The sequence below is a fragment of the Oncorhynchus mykiss genome, chromosome 30 (assembly GCF_057628025.1).
Source record: "Oncorhynchus mykiss isolate SJ-2025 chromosome 30, ASM5762802v1, whole genome shotgun sequence".
Taxonomy (NCBI): domain Eukaryota; kingdom Metazoa; phylum Chordata; class Actinopteri; order Salmoniformes; family Salmonidae; genus Oncorhynchus; species Oncorhynchus mykiss.
Window position 1 is genome coordinate 25577142 of NC_143051.1, and position 14671 is coordinate 25591812.

At 41.9% G+C, this 14671-nt stretch overlaps 1 protein-coding gene across 14 annotated transcripts in view; it reads left to right on the forward strand.

Moving 5' to 3' along the window:
• The window catches only part of LOC110489412 (receptor-type tyrosine-protein phosphatase U), a 276455-nt gene that overhangs the window by 247029 nt on the left and 14755 nt on the right, over positions 1-14671 (forward strand). For 8 of the 14 annotated variants that reach the window (XM_036970735.2, XM_036970740.2, XM_036970738.2 and 5 more), the window contains 2 exons: positions 11920-12069; positions 13389-13724. In XM_036970735.2, the coding sequence (XP_036826630.1) occupies positions 11920-12069; positions 13389-13724 (486 nt within the window). The remainder of the gene's footprint in view (positions 1-11919; positions 12070-13388; positions 13725-14671) is intronic. The other 6 variants (XM_036970741.2, XM_036970742.2, XM_090227908.1 and 3 more) reach the window with 1 other exon arrangement.

The window sequence follows — 14671 nt, forward strand, 5'->3', positions numbered from 1 at the left end:
GATTCGGTGCCGACCTTGGCTGGGGGCCACTGAGAGTACTTCCCAGGGTCTCCCTATCTTCAGGGAGGACGGGGAGTGATTCTCACGGACTTCCCTAATCTTTGTCAGCTGGGTAGCAGGACAGTGTGTGCGTAGGATTCCTAATGTTTGTGTGTGAAAGTATGTGCGTGTGTGCGTAGGATACCTAATGTTTGTGTGTGAAAGTATGTGCGTAAGAAGCCAGTATAAAATGAATGGTTTTGTACAACAGACCAGCGCTCTCGTGAATAAACCTTGTTGACTATTTTAGCTGGGCCTCCGTCTGTTTAATTTCAATCAGTATCTTACAAATCCTGATTAGTTTATAATTGGTTTATGAACATCGAGAACATAATTCTCATGACAGTATATGCTTGGCTGCACGAGTGAAGGATGCTTCGTTGCGAAATAGGAAGCCGATTCTAGATTTAATTTTGGATTGGAGATGCTTAATGTGAGTCTGGAAGGACATCGTACCAGCTCCTTCCTGGCCTCAAAAGAAAAACAAACCTTAGGCCGGTAATAAAATCCTATTTTCAGCTTCAGCTTCCTTATCAAGTTCTCTACATGCACAGTGAAGCTCAGTTTATCATCAACCCACACACCCAAATATTTGTACACTTTAACATGCTCTAAAGTATGTCCAGCCAATGTATCAATGACATGATTTGTAACATGCCTGGCATTTGAAAATACCATGCATTTTGTTTTACCCGAATTTAGAATCATGGTTTGCTAACTATCTGTCTGATGGAACTCAGTGCACTCAATTTGATGGGCTTATGTCTGTTCAATTGTCTGTCTTGAATGGTGTGCCCCAAGGCTCTGTACTTGGTCCTCTCTTATTCACTATTTCTATAAGTGATTTAGACAAAAATGTCCAAAATGCACACCTTCATTTTTATGCTGATGATACTGTTATTTACTGTTGTGCCTCGTCTCTTACAAAAGCTTTCCAGAACATGAAAACTGCTTTTTATACTGTTCAACATACCTTGTGTCAATTGAAGCTTATCCTCAATACTGACAAAACTAAAACGAATGGTGTTTCCTAATGCAAGAAATCGACCTCTGAACCTTTCACCTATTACTACCTGTCAGGGCAAGGAGATTGAGGTTGTAACCTCATATAAATATTTTAATTGATGACGGCCTCTCTTTTCAATTGCATATTCAACAACTTACAAAAAAATTTAAGCTGAAATTGGGATTTTATTTTAGGAATAAGGCCTGTTTTTCTTTTGAAGCCAGAAGGAGGCTAGTGTCAGCTACATTTATGCCTTTACTAGACTATGGGGATATTTTATATATGAATGCTTCCGCTCAGTGTTTGAGATCAATTGACACTCTTTACCCTGGCACTTTGAGATTTATTTTAAACTGCAAAAACCTTACGCACCACTACACTTTGTATTCCAGGGTTGGCTGGCCTTCTCTAGTCACTCGTAGGCTCAGTCACTGGTAAACTTTTATTTACAAAGCCATTTTGGGTTTACTACTTTTTTATTTGTGCATTTTTATTGTTCAGAAATTTGGTGGGAACTCTCTTCGTTTTCTGGACTTTATCCTGCGAACTGTTCCAAATGTCCGATCTGAATTTGGTAAAAGGGCTTTTATGTACTCTGCGCCATCGTCTTGGAACACCTTACAAAATACTTTTAAACTGGAAGAACTTGTCCCAATTGGTGTTTTTAAATCACTGATGAAGGATTTTGAGGCTGATTCCCTGACCAGTCAATGTTTTTAATTTGCTGTTTTATACTCTTGTGAATTCAATGGTTTTTACTAGATTACTTGTAGTTTTTCATGTTGTCTGTCCGTAATTTTGTTGTAATGACTTGGTGCTGCCTATCTTGGCCAGGGCACTCTTGAAAAAATAGATTTTAATCTCAATGAGCCCTTCCTGGTTAAATAAAGGTTACATAATTATTATTTTTTTAAATCAGCTTTATATCATACCAAAGGCTAGCTTTTTCAAACAGAAATTTGCATCCTGCAGCACAAACTCCAAAAAGTTCTGGGACACTGTAAAGTCCATGGAGAATAAAAGCACCTTCTCCCAGCTGCCCACTGCACTGAGGCTAAATAACTGATAAATCCACAATAATTGAGAATTTCAATAAGCATTTTTCTACAGCTGGCCATGCTTTCCACCTGGCCACTGGTCAACAGGCCCAAGCCTCCCCATTTCTCCTTCATCCAAATCCAGATAGCTGATGTTCTGAAAGAGCTGCAAAATCTGGACCCCTACAACTCAGCAGGGCTAGACAACCTGGCCCTCTCTTTCTAGAATTATCAGCTGAAATTTTTGCAGCCCTTATTACTAGCCTGTTCAATCTCTCTTTTGTATCGTGTGAGATCCCCAAAGATTGGAAAGCTGCCACGGTCATCCCCCTCTTCAAAGGGGGAGACACTCTAGACCCAAACGGCTACAGAACTATATCTATCCTACCCTGCTTTTCTTCGAAAGCCAAGTTAACAAACAGATCACCGACCATTTCATATCCCACCTTACCTTCTCCGCTATGCAATCTGGTTTCCGAGCTGGTCATGGGTGCAACTCAGCCACGCTTAAGGTCCTAAACGATATCATAACCGCCTCGCCTGGTTCACCAACTACTTCTCAGACAGAGTTCAGTGTGTCAGATCGGAGTGCCTGTTATCCGGACCTCTGGCAGTCTTTATGGGGGTGCCACAGGGTTCAATTCTCAGGCCGACTCTTTTCTCTGTATACATCAATGATGGATCAGAGAATCACCAGCAGCAAGTGCGAACTTGCTGCTGGTGATTCTCTGATCCACCTCTACGCAGACGACACCATTCTGTATACTTCTGGCCCCTCTTTGGACACTGTGTTAACTAACCTCCAGACGAGCTTCAATGCCATACAACTCTCTGCACAATTGGTGGCTGACTAAATACTTTTTTTGCCCCACTGTACACTGATTTATAAGGCCATATTGGGTAAAATGCCATTTTATCTCTGTTCTTTTTTAGTCAGGTCAGTAAATAAATATCAATTTGGTCCCATTCTGATTAGCTTCTAATAGTACCAAAAATTAGAACAGGTCATGGTAGAAATAGTTTTAGTTGCTTAGCACCGTGGTCCTGGAATTCTCTCCTGAACATTTTAAAATGTGATGATCTAGTTTCGTTGGTGGAGTTTAAACACTTGATCGATGTATATATCATAGAAGAGTGTAATTGTTTTCAGGCCAGCTGTTTTTAGACCAGATGTTTGTGTTGTTAATGTAAAATGTTTGTTGTACTGTATGTGTGTTTATAGTTTTGTTTAATGTTGTGTTAGTGTATGTAAGTTGTTTTGTCTGAAACATTGTTCCCTCTGCTGCTATTGGACCAGTTCTCTCTTGGAAAAGAGATGTTATCTCAATGAGGAAAACCTGTATAAATAAAGGTAAAATAAAAAATAAAAAAATTGGTTCCTAACTTCCTTGAAAAGTTGCATATCGCGGGGGCTATTTGATGCTGATACCGTACGCCACAGGATGTTTTTTTGCTGGTCAAGGTCAGTCAGGTCTGGAGAGAACCACGGGCTATATCTGTTCCTGGTTAAAAAAAAAATTGAATGGGGCATGTTTATTTAAGATTGTGAGGAAAGCACTTTTGAAGAAAAAACAGGCATTTTCTACTGACAGAATGAGGTATAATAATGAAGATAAAATGTGTTTTGTTTTGGGTGATTACAACATAAACATGTTTAAAAGTGGAAACCACTAACTGAAATTACTTTTTAAATAGTTTATATGGCAGCTATCTGTATTCCCTCGTCTATAAACCCACCAGAGAGACCAGTTCATCTGTATTCCCTCGTCTATAAGCCCACCAGAGAGACCAGTTTATCTGTATTCCCTCGTCTATAAACCCACCAGAGAGACCAGTTCATCTGTATTCCCTCGTCTATAAGCCCACCAGAGAGACCAGTTCATCTGTATTCCCTCGTCTATAAACCCACCAGAGAGACCAGTTCATCTGTATTCCCTCGTCTATAAGCCCACCAGAGAGACCAGTTCATCTGTATTCCCTCGTCTATAAGCCCACCAGAGAGACCAGTTCATCTGTATTCCCTCGTCTATAAACCCACCAGAGAGACCAGTTCATCTGTATTCCCTCGTCTATAAGCCCACCAGAGAGACCAGTTCATCTGTATTCCCTCGTCTATAAGCCCACCAGAGAGACCAGTTCATCTGTATTCCCTCGTCTATAAGCCCACCAGAGAGACCAGTTCATCTGTATTCCCTCGTCTATAAACCCACCAGAGAGACCAGTTCATCTGTATTCCCTCGTCTATAAACCCACCAGAGAGACCAGTTCATCCGTATTCCCTCGTCTATAAGCCCACCAGAGAGACCAGTTCATCTGTATTCCCTCGTCTATAAGCCCACCAGAGAGACCAGTTCATCTGTATTCCCTCGTCTATAAACCCACCAGAGAGACCAGTTCATCTGTATTCCCTCGTCTATAAACCCACCAGAGAGACCAGTTCATCTGTATTCCCTCGTCTATAAGCCCACCAGAGAGACCAGTTCATCTGTATTCCCTCGTCTATAAACCCACCAGGGTGACCAGTTCATCTGTATTCCCTCGTCTATAAACCCACCAGAGTGACCAGTTCATCTGTATTCCCTCGTCTATAAGCCCACCAGAGAGACCAGTTCATCTGTATTCCCTCGTCTATAAGCCCACCAGAGAGACCAGTTCATCTGTATTCCCTCGTCTATAAACCCACCAGGGTGACCAGTTCATCTGTATTCCCTCGTCTATAAACCCACCAGAGTGACCAGTTCATCTGTATTCCCTCGTCTATAAACCCACCAGAGAGACCAGTTCATCTGTATTCCCTCGTCTATAAACCCACCAGGGTGACCAGTTCATCTGTATTCCCTCGTCTATAAACCCACCAGAGTGACCAGTTCATCTGTATTCCCTCGTCTATAAACCCACCAGAGTGACCAGTTCATCTGTATTCCCTCGTCTATAAGCCCACCAGAGAGACCAGTTCATCTGTATTCCCTCGTCTATAAACCCACCAGGGTGACCAGTTCATCTGTATTCCCTCGTCTATAAACCCACCAGAGTGACCAGTTCATCTGACACTCTTATTGATAATATTTGTACAAATTCTTTGAATAATGTGGCTAATACAGGTAGGTATACTTTATAATGACCTTTCTGACCATTTTCCAATTTTCCACTTCTCTTTGGGAGCTGGAAATGAACAGATGGGTATGATTAGCAGCATTAAGGGTAGAATATTTAACAAAAGTAATTGTGAGCACGTTAAGATGTTGTTTGATGATATTTCAAGCCGATGTGGAGTCTGCTTACCAGACTTTTCTCACATCTTTCAATTCTGTATTTCACCACTGCTTTCCCTTAGTTAAATCATGTAAGAGAGCAGCAGAGGGGTTCTGGAATCTCCGGTTTCCAACCGGTCTCAAAAAAATAACTAGTTGTATAAATAGTGTCTCACAAAGCCCTTTCTCCTGAATTCTGGACATTAGAAAAAGTATAAGAGAACATTTACTCACCTAATATATTTTTTTCTATTAAATTCCAAGAATCCTTATATAATATAAAGTCAACTTGGAAAATCATCTATCAACTGTTGAATAGGAAAAAGGTATCTACAACTATTCCGTCTCAATGTATTGTTGGAAATAAGACCTATAGTGATCCTGATGTCATTTCATGTGAATTGAATCACTTTTTGTGAATGTGAGTTCCTCTGTCAAAGAAAATAGAGAAAACTGAAGGAAATCCCTTGGATTACATGAAGGGGCATTTCCCTTCTCTGCTTCAGTTTGAGCTTTCTGATGTGATGGAGCTAATTGGTAACTTATAGATATCAGCAGTAGGTCATGATGAGTTTGGAGCCTGGAATCAGTGTCTTCCTCGATTACAGAGCCTCCAACATATATATTTACCAAATCAATGCAAACTGGTATTATTCCTAAATATTTGAAAATGTCCAAAGTTATTCCAGATAGTTTAGAAACTATCACCCAATATCTGTACTACCATGTTTTTCAAAAATCCTAGAAAAATTGGTGTTTAAGAGAATGTTGAAACATTTAAATCAGCACTGTATTCTACATGAGAACAAATATACATTTCGTAAAAACAACTCCACAGATATGGATGGCTCTTTTGCAACTTGTAGATGAAGTCTTTTGCAGCCCTGAACAACAATGAATACGCTCTTGTCATCTTTTTAGATTTATCAAAAGCATTTGACAGGGTTGATCATGAAATATTACTTTCTAAATTGCATTATTACAGTTTTCATGATTATACATAGAAATTCAGCAAAAAAAGAAACTGCCCTTTATCAGGACCCTGTCATTCAAAGACAATTCGTAAAATTCCAAATAACTTCACAGATCTTCATTGTAAAGGGTTCAAACACTGTTTCCCATGCTTATTAAATGAACCATAAACAATTAATGAACATGCACCTGAGGACATGCACCTGTCAAGACACTAACAGCTTACAGACGGTAGGCAATTAAGGTCACAGTTATGAAAACTTAGGACATTAAAGAGGCCTTTCTACTGACTCTGGAAAAACACCAAAAGAAAGATGCCCAGGGTCCCTGCTCATCTGCGTGAACGTGCCTTATGCATGCTGCAAGGAGGCATGCAGATGTGGCCAGGGCAATTCATTTCAATGTCCGTACTGTGAGACGCCTAAGACAACACTACAGGGAGACAGGATGGACAGCTGATTGTCCTCGCAATGGCAGACCACGTGTAACAACACCTGCACAGGATCGGTACATCCGAACATCACACTTGCGGGACAGGTACAGTATGGCAACAACAACTGCCTGAGTTACACCAGGAACACACAATCCCTCCATCAGTGCTAAGACTGTCCGCAATAGGCTGAGAGAAGCTGGACTGAGGGCTTGTAGGCCTGTTGTAAGGCAGGCCAGACATCACCGGCAACAATGTTGCCTATGGGCACAAACCAACCGACGCTGGACCAGACAGGTCTAGCAAAAAGGGCTCTTCTGACGAGTCGCGGTTCGGTCTCACCAGGGGTGATGGTTGGATTTGAGTTTATCGTTGAAGGAATGAGCGTTACAACGAGGCCTGTACACTGGAGCGGGATCGATTTGGAGGTGGAGGGTCCGTCATGGTCTGGGGCGGTGTGTCACACCATCATCTGACTGAGCTTGTAGTCATTACAGGCAATCTCAACACTGTGTGTTACAGGGAAGACATCCTCCTCCCTCATGTGGTACCCTTCCTGCAGGCTCATCCTGACATGACCCTCCAGCATGACAATGCCACCAGCCATACTGCTCGTTCTGTGTGTGATTTCCTGCAAGACAGGAATGTCAGTGTTTTGCCATGGCCAGCGAAGAGCCCGGATCTCAATCCCATTGAGCACGTCTGGGACCTGTTGGATCGGAGGGTGAGGGTTAGGGCCAATCCCCCCCAGAAATGTCTGGGAACTTGCAGGTTCCTTGGTGGAAGAGTGGGGTAACATCTCACAGCAAGAACTGCCAAATCTGGTGCAGTCCATGAGTAGGAGATGCACTGCAGTACTTAATGCAGCTGGTGGCCACACCAGATACTGACTGTTACTTTTGATTTTTATCCCCCCTTTGTTCTGGATCACATTATTCAATTTCTGTTAGTCACATGTCTGTGGAACCTGTTCAGTTTATGTCTCAGTTGTTGAATCTTTTGTTCATACAAATATTTACACATGTTCAGTTTGCTGAAAATAAACACAGTTGACAGTGAGAGGATGTTTCTTTGTTTAATTGGTTATATATTATGGTAGAGAACAATGTATTTATGCAGACAGCTGTGCATCTACCAGGGCCAAGATATCCTGTGGTGTGTCACAGGATTTGATAATTGGACCTTTGTTATTCCTAATCTATAACAATGACCTTGCTGCTGTGTCTTCTACCTTCCCCTTCTCTTTGCTGATGATACCAACTTGATTTTATCACACCAGAATTTTGACTCACTAATTAATGAAGCCAACTCAGGCATGGCCAAATTTTCTGAATGGCACCAGATTAACAAATGATCAAAATCCAACTTTATTGTATTCACCAGTAATAACTAGTAATAAGAAATATTGTTTTAAAAAAGGCCAGAATCTCAGTTGGTGGGAATGAAATTGAACAAGTCACATCCACTAGATTCCTCAGAGTTCGAATTGATGAAAAGTTATCCTGGAAAGATCATATTAAACTTGCCTGTAGCAAAGTGATGACATCTGTTGGTATCATTAGAAAAATGTGTGGTTTGGTTCATCAGGCTTGCTTCCTAACTGAAATCAAATCAAATCAAACTTTGTCACACCCACCGAATACAACAAGTGTAGACCTTACCGTGAAATGCTTACTTACAAGCCCTTAACCAACAGTGAAGTTCAAGAAGAAGAAAATATTTACCAAGTAGTCTAAAATAAAAAGTAACACAATAAGAATAACAATAATGAGGGTATATACAGGGGCACCGGTACCGAGTTAGTGTGCGGGGGTACAGGCTAGTTGAGGTAATCTGTACATGGAGGTCGGGCGAAGTGACTATGCATAGGTAACAAACAAACAAACAACCAGCGAACAGCAGTTTCCAAAAGGGAGGGGGTGGCAATGTAAATTGTCCGGTGGAGATTTTATGAATTGTTCAGCAGTCATGGCTTGGGGGTAGAAGCTATTGAGGAGCCTTTTGGTCCGCTCCAGGACCGCTCCAGTACCACTTGCCGTGCGGTATCAGAGAAAACAGGCTATAAATTGGGTGAATGGAGTCTCCGACAATTTTATGGGCTTTCCTCTGACACGCCTATTATGTAGGTCCTGGATGGCAGGAAGCTTGGCCCCAGTGATGTACTGGGCCGTTCGCAATACCCTCTGTAGCGCCTTATGGTCAAATTCCGAGCAGTTGCCATACAAGGAGGTGATGCAACCAGTCATGATGCTCTCGATGGTGCAGCTGTATAATCTTTAGGATCTAGGGACCCATGCCAAATCTTTTCAGTCTCCTGAGGGGCAAAAGGTGTTGTCGTGCCCTCTTCTGTCTTGGTATGTTTGGACCATGATAGTTCGTTGGTGATGTGGACACCAAGGAACTTGAAGCTCTACTACAGCCTTGTCGATGTCAATGGGGGCCTGTTTGGCCCGCCTTTTCCTGTAGTCCACGATCAGCTCCTTAGTCTTGCTCACATTGAGGGAGAGGTTGTTTTCCTGGCACCACACTGCCAGTTCTCTGACATCTTCCCTATAGGCCGTCTCATCGTTGTCGGTGATCAGGCCTACCACTGTTGTGTCATCAGCAAACTTAATGATGGTGTTGGAGTTGTGTTTGACCACGCACTTGTGGGTGAACAGGGTATACAGGAGTATGGGTTTCCCTTTGTAGTCCGAAATAGTTTTCAAGCCCTGCCACATCCGACGAGTGTCAGAGCCGGTGTAGTAGGATTCAATCTTAATCCTGTATTGATGCTTTGCTTTTTTGATGGTTCATCCATCTGAGGGCATAGCAGGATTTCTTAAAAACTTCCGGATTAGTCTTCCGTACCATGAAAGCGGCAGTTTGAGGTTTAAGCTCGATGCGGATGTTGCTTGTAATCCATGGTTTCTGGTTGGGAAATGTACGTACAGTCACTGTGGGGACGACGTCATCGATGCACTTATTGATGAAGCCGATGACTGAGGTGGTGTATTCCTCAATGCCATTGGATGAATCGCGGAACACATTCCAGTCTGTGCTAGCAGTACAGTCCTGTAGTGTAGCATCCGCGTCATCTGACCACTTCCTTATTGAGCGAGTCAATGGTTCTTCCTGTTTTAGTTTTTGCTTGTATGCAGCAATCAGGAGAATAGAATTATGGTCAGATTTGCCAAATGGAGGGTGGGGGAGAGCTTTGAATGCATCTCTATGTGTGGAGTAAAGGTGGTCTCGATTTTTTTTCCCCCTGGTTGCACATGTGACAGGCTGGTAAAAATGTGGTAAAACTGATTTAAGTTTGCCTGCATTAATGTCACAGGCCACTATGTAAGCCTCTTCTGGGTGAGCATCTTCTTCTTTGCTTATGGCCTTATAGAGTTAGGTTGTGTTTCGGAGGACGCATGACTCTCGACCTTCGTCTCTCCCGAGCCCGTATGGGAGTTGTAGCGATGAGACAAGATAGTAACTACAAAAAAAAACAATTGGATACTACGGAATTGCGGCGAAAAAAGGGGGTAAAAAATACAAAATAGCACAACTGGTTGGGAGAATGTAAAACACCAGCCATGTTCTTCTGCACCATCTTTGCAATATACTATAGTTCTATACTATAGTTCTATACTATAGTTCTATATGCTATAATATACCAAACTCTATACTATTGTATAATTTACCCATATATAATTTACTCTAATATTGTCTGGGCCAGTACATATATCTCCTACCTACAGAAATGACTCATCGTACAAAATAAATTAGCAAGACCTCTTCACCTCTTCTATTTACCTGGCTCCATCCAGGCTGTGATTGGGAGTCCCATAGGGCATTGCACAATTGGCCCAGCGTCGTCCGGGTTTGGCCTGGGTAAGCCGTCGTAAATAAGAATTTGTTCTTAACTGACTTACCTAATTAAATACATGTAAAATTCATATAAATTAAAATAAAATCTACATTTGTTTAAGAAACTCAATATCTTGTCTATTTGCGACATTAATGTGCGCCAATTATGCACTTTTATCTATCAATGCTCATACCTCCCAGAAAGTGTACCTGAACCCCCACTGCCGCACCTCACATAGTCAATTCTCTGTCAGATATAGAGGTACCATACGCTGGAGTTCTTATCTTCACATTGCCACAACATCATCATCCATCAATAACTTCAAGCGAAGACTGGGGGTCAGTCTGATGAACCAAACTACTCAGTAATCTCCTCCATAGCCAAACTCTCACACACTCACATGCACACCTGCACACATGCAGACACACATTTAAACACATTTATTTTTTGAGATTACTGATCAATTTATTTATGTTCTAACAAACTTTTTTTTTTTTTACTAATATATTGTATTTCGTTTTTTTGTGGTGCGGTTTTCATATAAGCCCTTGGGCTTCCAACCATACCTGCACACTATGTTATTTTTATTAGTTTTTATCTGTACTGTCTTTCAGTTGTTTTCTTTGTTGCAAATAAATTATAAAATAAAAACGTAATGTTGTTATATCAACTAGGAATTCATCCAGAATTCATTGAAATATCAGGGATCAACCAAGGTAGATTATGATGTAGACTCCCTTTCCATGCCTGCTGAATGTGTCTGTACTGTTGTTTTGTCTTCAAATCTTACTGATGTTGCCGTTTTCAAACCTCACTTTGAAACCTGTTTACCAGTCTAATACGGCTATAATTAGATTCAATCGAGAAAGACTCTTTTTGATGTGATGATCAAATAAAATATGCATCCTCATTAATGCTTTTTCAATTCAGGTCACTGATATTCTTTGTACTCCAAGATGTCAAAACAAATGTACCAGATAATTGCATTGAATAGACTAATATTTAGGCTATATAGCATGGGTTGGGCATTTGGGATTTTGGCTCTTTTGATGTATGTTCTAACACCCTCTCCTTTTCCATTTTTTAGATTGTTAACGATTAGCAAAACAACGTTTGTGTGTGGGCATAGCGATGTGATGAATGTTGACATTTCTAACAATTAGTCGACATTAACAACAGTAATCAAAGCCCAATGTTACACCCCCCCACCCCACACCCCCCCCCCCGCTAGCAATTATGGTTCTATTATCAAAACAAGATAAGAGGCGTTTCTTGTTAGTTTCTCAATCTCACTGTCTTGTCTCTACCTTCCTCCCCCCATCCCCCCTTCCTCCCTCTCTCAGGAGCAGTATGTGTTCATCCACGATGCCATTCTGGAGGCCTGTCTGTGTGGAGAGACAGCTATACCAGTTATTGAGTTTGCGCTGACCTATAAGGAGATGCTGAGGGTTGACTCACAGAGCAACACCTCCCAGCTACGAGAGGAGTTCCAGGTTAGACTTGTAGGACGTTTTGTTTTAGCAACCAGAAACTATCTGACTAGATAACAACTGGGTTTGGACTTCTTTCCCATTACGTCTTGATGTCCTCGATATGTTTTGTAAAGAAAATGGTTGAAGTTGATGTTTATTCTAACAGTGGAACACATTTCACATAATAATGATGTTATTCTCTTACTGGTACTAGTATTAATGGTGCAAACCTAGATCCACTAACTCTCACCAAAACACTAGTCATGGCACAGTACAGTACCATGGCCTTAGCTGTATTCGTTGTCTATTGCAGCAGTCTGAGATTGTAAATGGCATATTTCTGTATATTACAGTAATTCCTATTTCTGTATGAGATGACTTTAGTTCATCTGACTAGATGGATCGTCCTCCTTTTCCATTTTATTGACACAAATCATTAGTGACCTTTACCATGCATAATTACAGCTACTTATCTCTTTCAGACCAGGCTATTGAATACCTTCATGATGGTTATTATAGTCCAATGAAATATCCTCACTGAAATCGGACATTTACAATGCCTCCCAAATGGCACACTATTCCCTGTACAATGCACTAGTTTTGACCAGAGTCCTATTGCCTCTGGTCAAAAGTAGTGCATAAATAAGGAATAGGGTGACATTTAATTTCAGATTATAATTTAAGGTAGTACTGTATCTGCAAGATGTAATCCTGATGCAATGTAAGTTAGTAATAATTATAATGCACCATTCATACAGTCAAACTTAATAGGGAGTTATTAAGTAACACAATACACAGCAAGCTAAATATTCAGTTTAATTTCCCCTCCAATTTCAATTCCCAAAGCCTCATAATGTGCTTATTTATAATGCATGTGGTTTGCGATTAAATATGTTTTTATCTTTTAAGCCCCTTCATAGTTTTTGACTGATGCTAAATGTGTTTGAAAGTTTTAGCCAGATGATGATTAGACAGTTGTCTGTCTCTCTCTTGCTCTCTCTCTCTTTCTCTCTCCAACTCTCTCTCTTTCTCTCTCTCACTCTCCCTCTTTCTCTCTCTCACTCTTTCTCTTTCTCTCTCTCTCTTTCTCTCTCTCTCTCCCTCTTTCTCTCTCTCACTCTCCCTCTTTCTCTTTCTCACTCTCTCTCTTTCTCTCTCTCACTCTCTTTCTGTTTGTTTACTGTATCTGTCTGTCTCTCTCTCTCTGTTTGTTACTCTCTCTCTGTCTCTCTCTGTTTATCACTGTCTCCCTGTCTCTGTCTGTCTCCATCATCCTCTTCTGCCTTGTCTGTGCTCCTTCTTCTCACCTTCTCTCTCCATCCCTTCCTCCCTCTCTCCAGACTTTGAACTCTGTGACCCCTCACCTGGACGTGGAGGAGTGCAGCGTGTCCCTGCTGCCTAGGAACCGTGAGAAGAACCGTAGCATGGACGTCCTGCCTCCCGACCGCGCCCTGGCCTTCCTGGTTACCACCGAGGGCGTTGCCGAGGGGAACAGCTACATCAACGCTGCTCTCACCGACAGCTTTCACCGACCCGCCGCCTTCGTGGTAACGCCACACCCGTTACCGGGAACCACAGCAGACTTCTGGAGACTGGTCTATGACTATGGATGTACCTCAGTGGTGATGCTCAACCAGATCAACCAGTCCAACTCTGCCTGGGTGAGAAGAGGGGAGGTGAGGGGCTGAGGATGGAGGAAGGAAGGGGGGAGGGAATTGATGATACTGACTGACTGACTGACTGACTGACTGAGCCCTGTGTCTATCCGATACTCATACTTGATGGGTCAAAGATGTACTCTGACCAATCCCATGTCATAGCTATCTAAAGCTGATTGCACTAACTGTAAGTCGCTCTGGATAAGAATGTCCTCTAAATTACTAAAATGTAAAAGTAATAGCAACCTGAATTATAGCCTTTTTTGGAGATGAATTAATAGGATGATACATTTTTAGCCTGCTTGTCAGGGCATTACCACATCCATATCATTCTGTTCACACCCCGTCTCTCCCTCATCTAGCACGTCACCTGTGTGTTTACTCATGTGAGGGTTTGTCTGTGGCCTTCTTATCTTTCACTTGTCACTGTGTCATGGTGCTGGGTTGGCTAACGTTTACACCATTGCTCTCATTTATAGCTAGCTGTCTCTCTCTTGTCTACTCTCACTCCTTCTGTCATTCCCTCTCGCTCTTTCTCCTCAACTCTCTCTCCTTCTCTGACCCTTTCTCTCCTCTCTTTCTTTCTCCTTACTCTTCTCTTCTCTTGTTCTCCCTCCCGGTATCGTCTCTGTCCTGCTATCCTTCTCTGCCATGTCTTAATTGCTCTCTTTTCCCCCACTCTCTCTCTCTCCCTTCCCCCCCATCTCCTCTGTCTTCTTTCTTTCTCATCCACCGCTCCCTCCTTCCCTTTCTCTCTCTACCAGTAGATTAACAGTGTACCCCAGTCATTTGTGCTACCCTGATGACGGGTAGGGTTCCCTTTTGGGAACAACCCCTCCCACGTTCTGCTTGAACGGTGGCGCACGGAATGCAAAAATATTCTTAGAAATATTTAACCTCCACACATTAACAAGTCCAATAGCTCAAATGAAAGATAAATACCTTGTTCATCTAGCCAGCAAGTC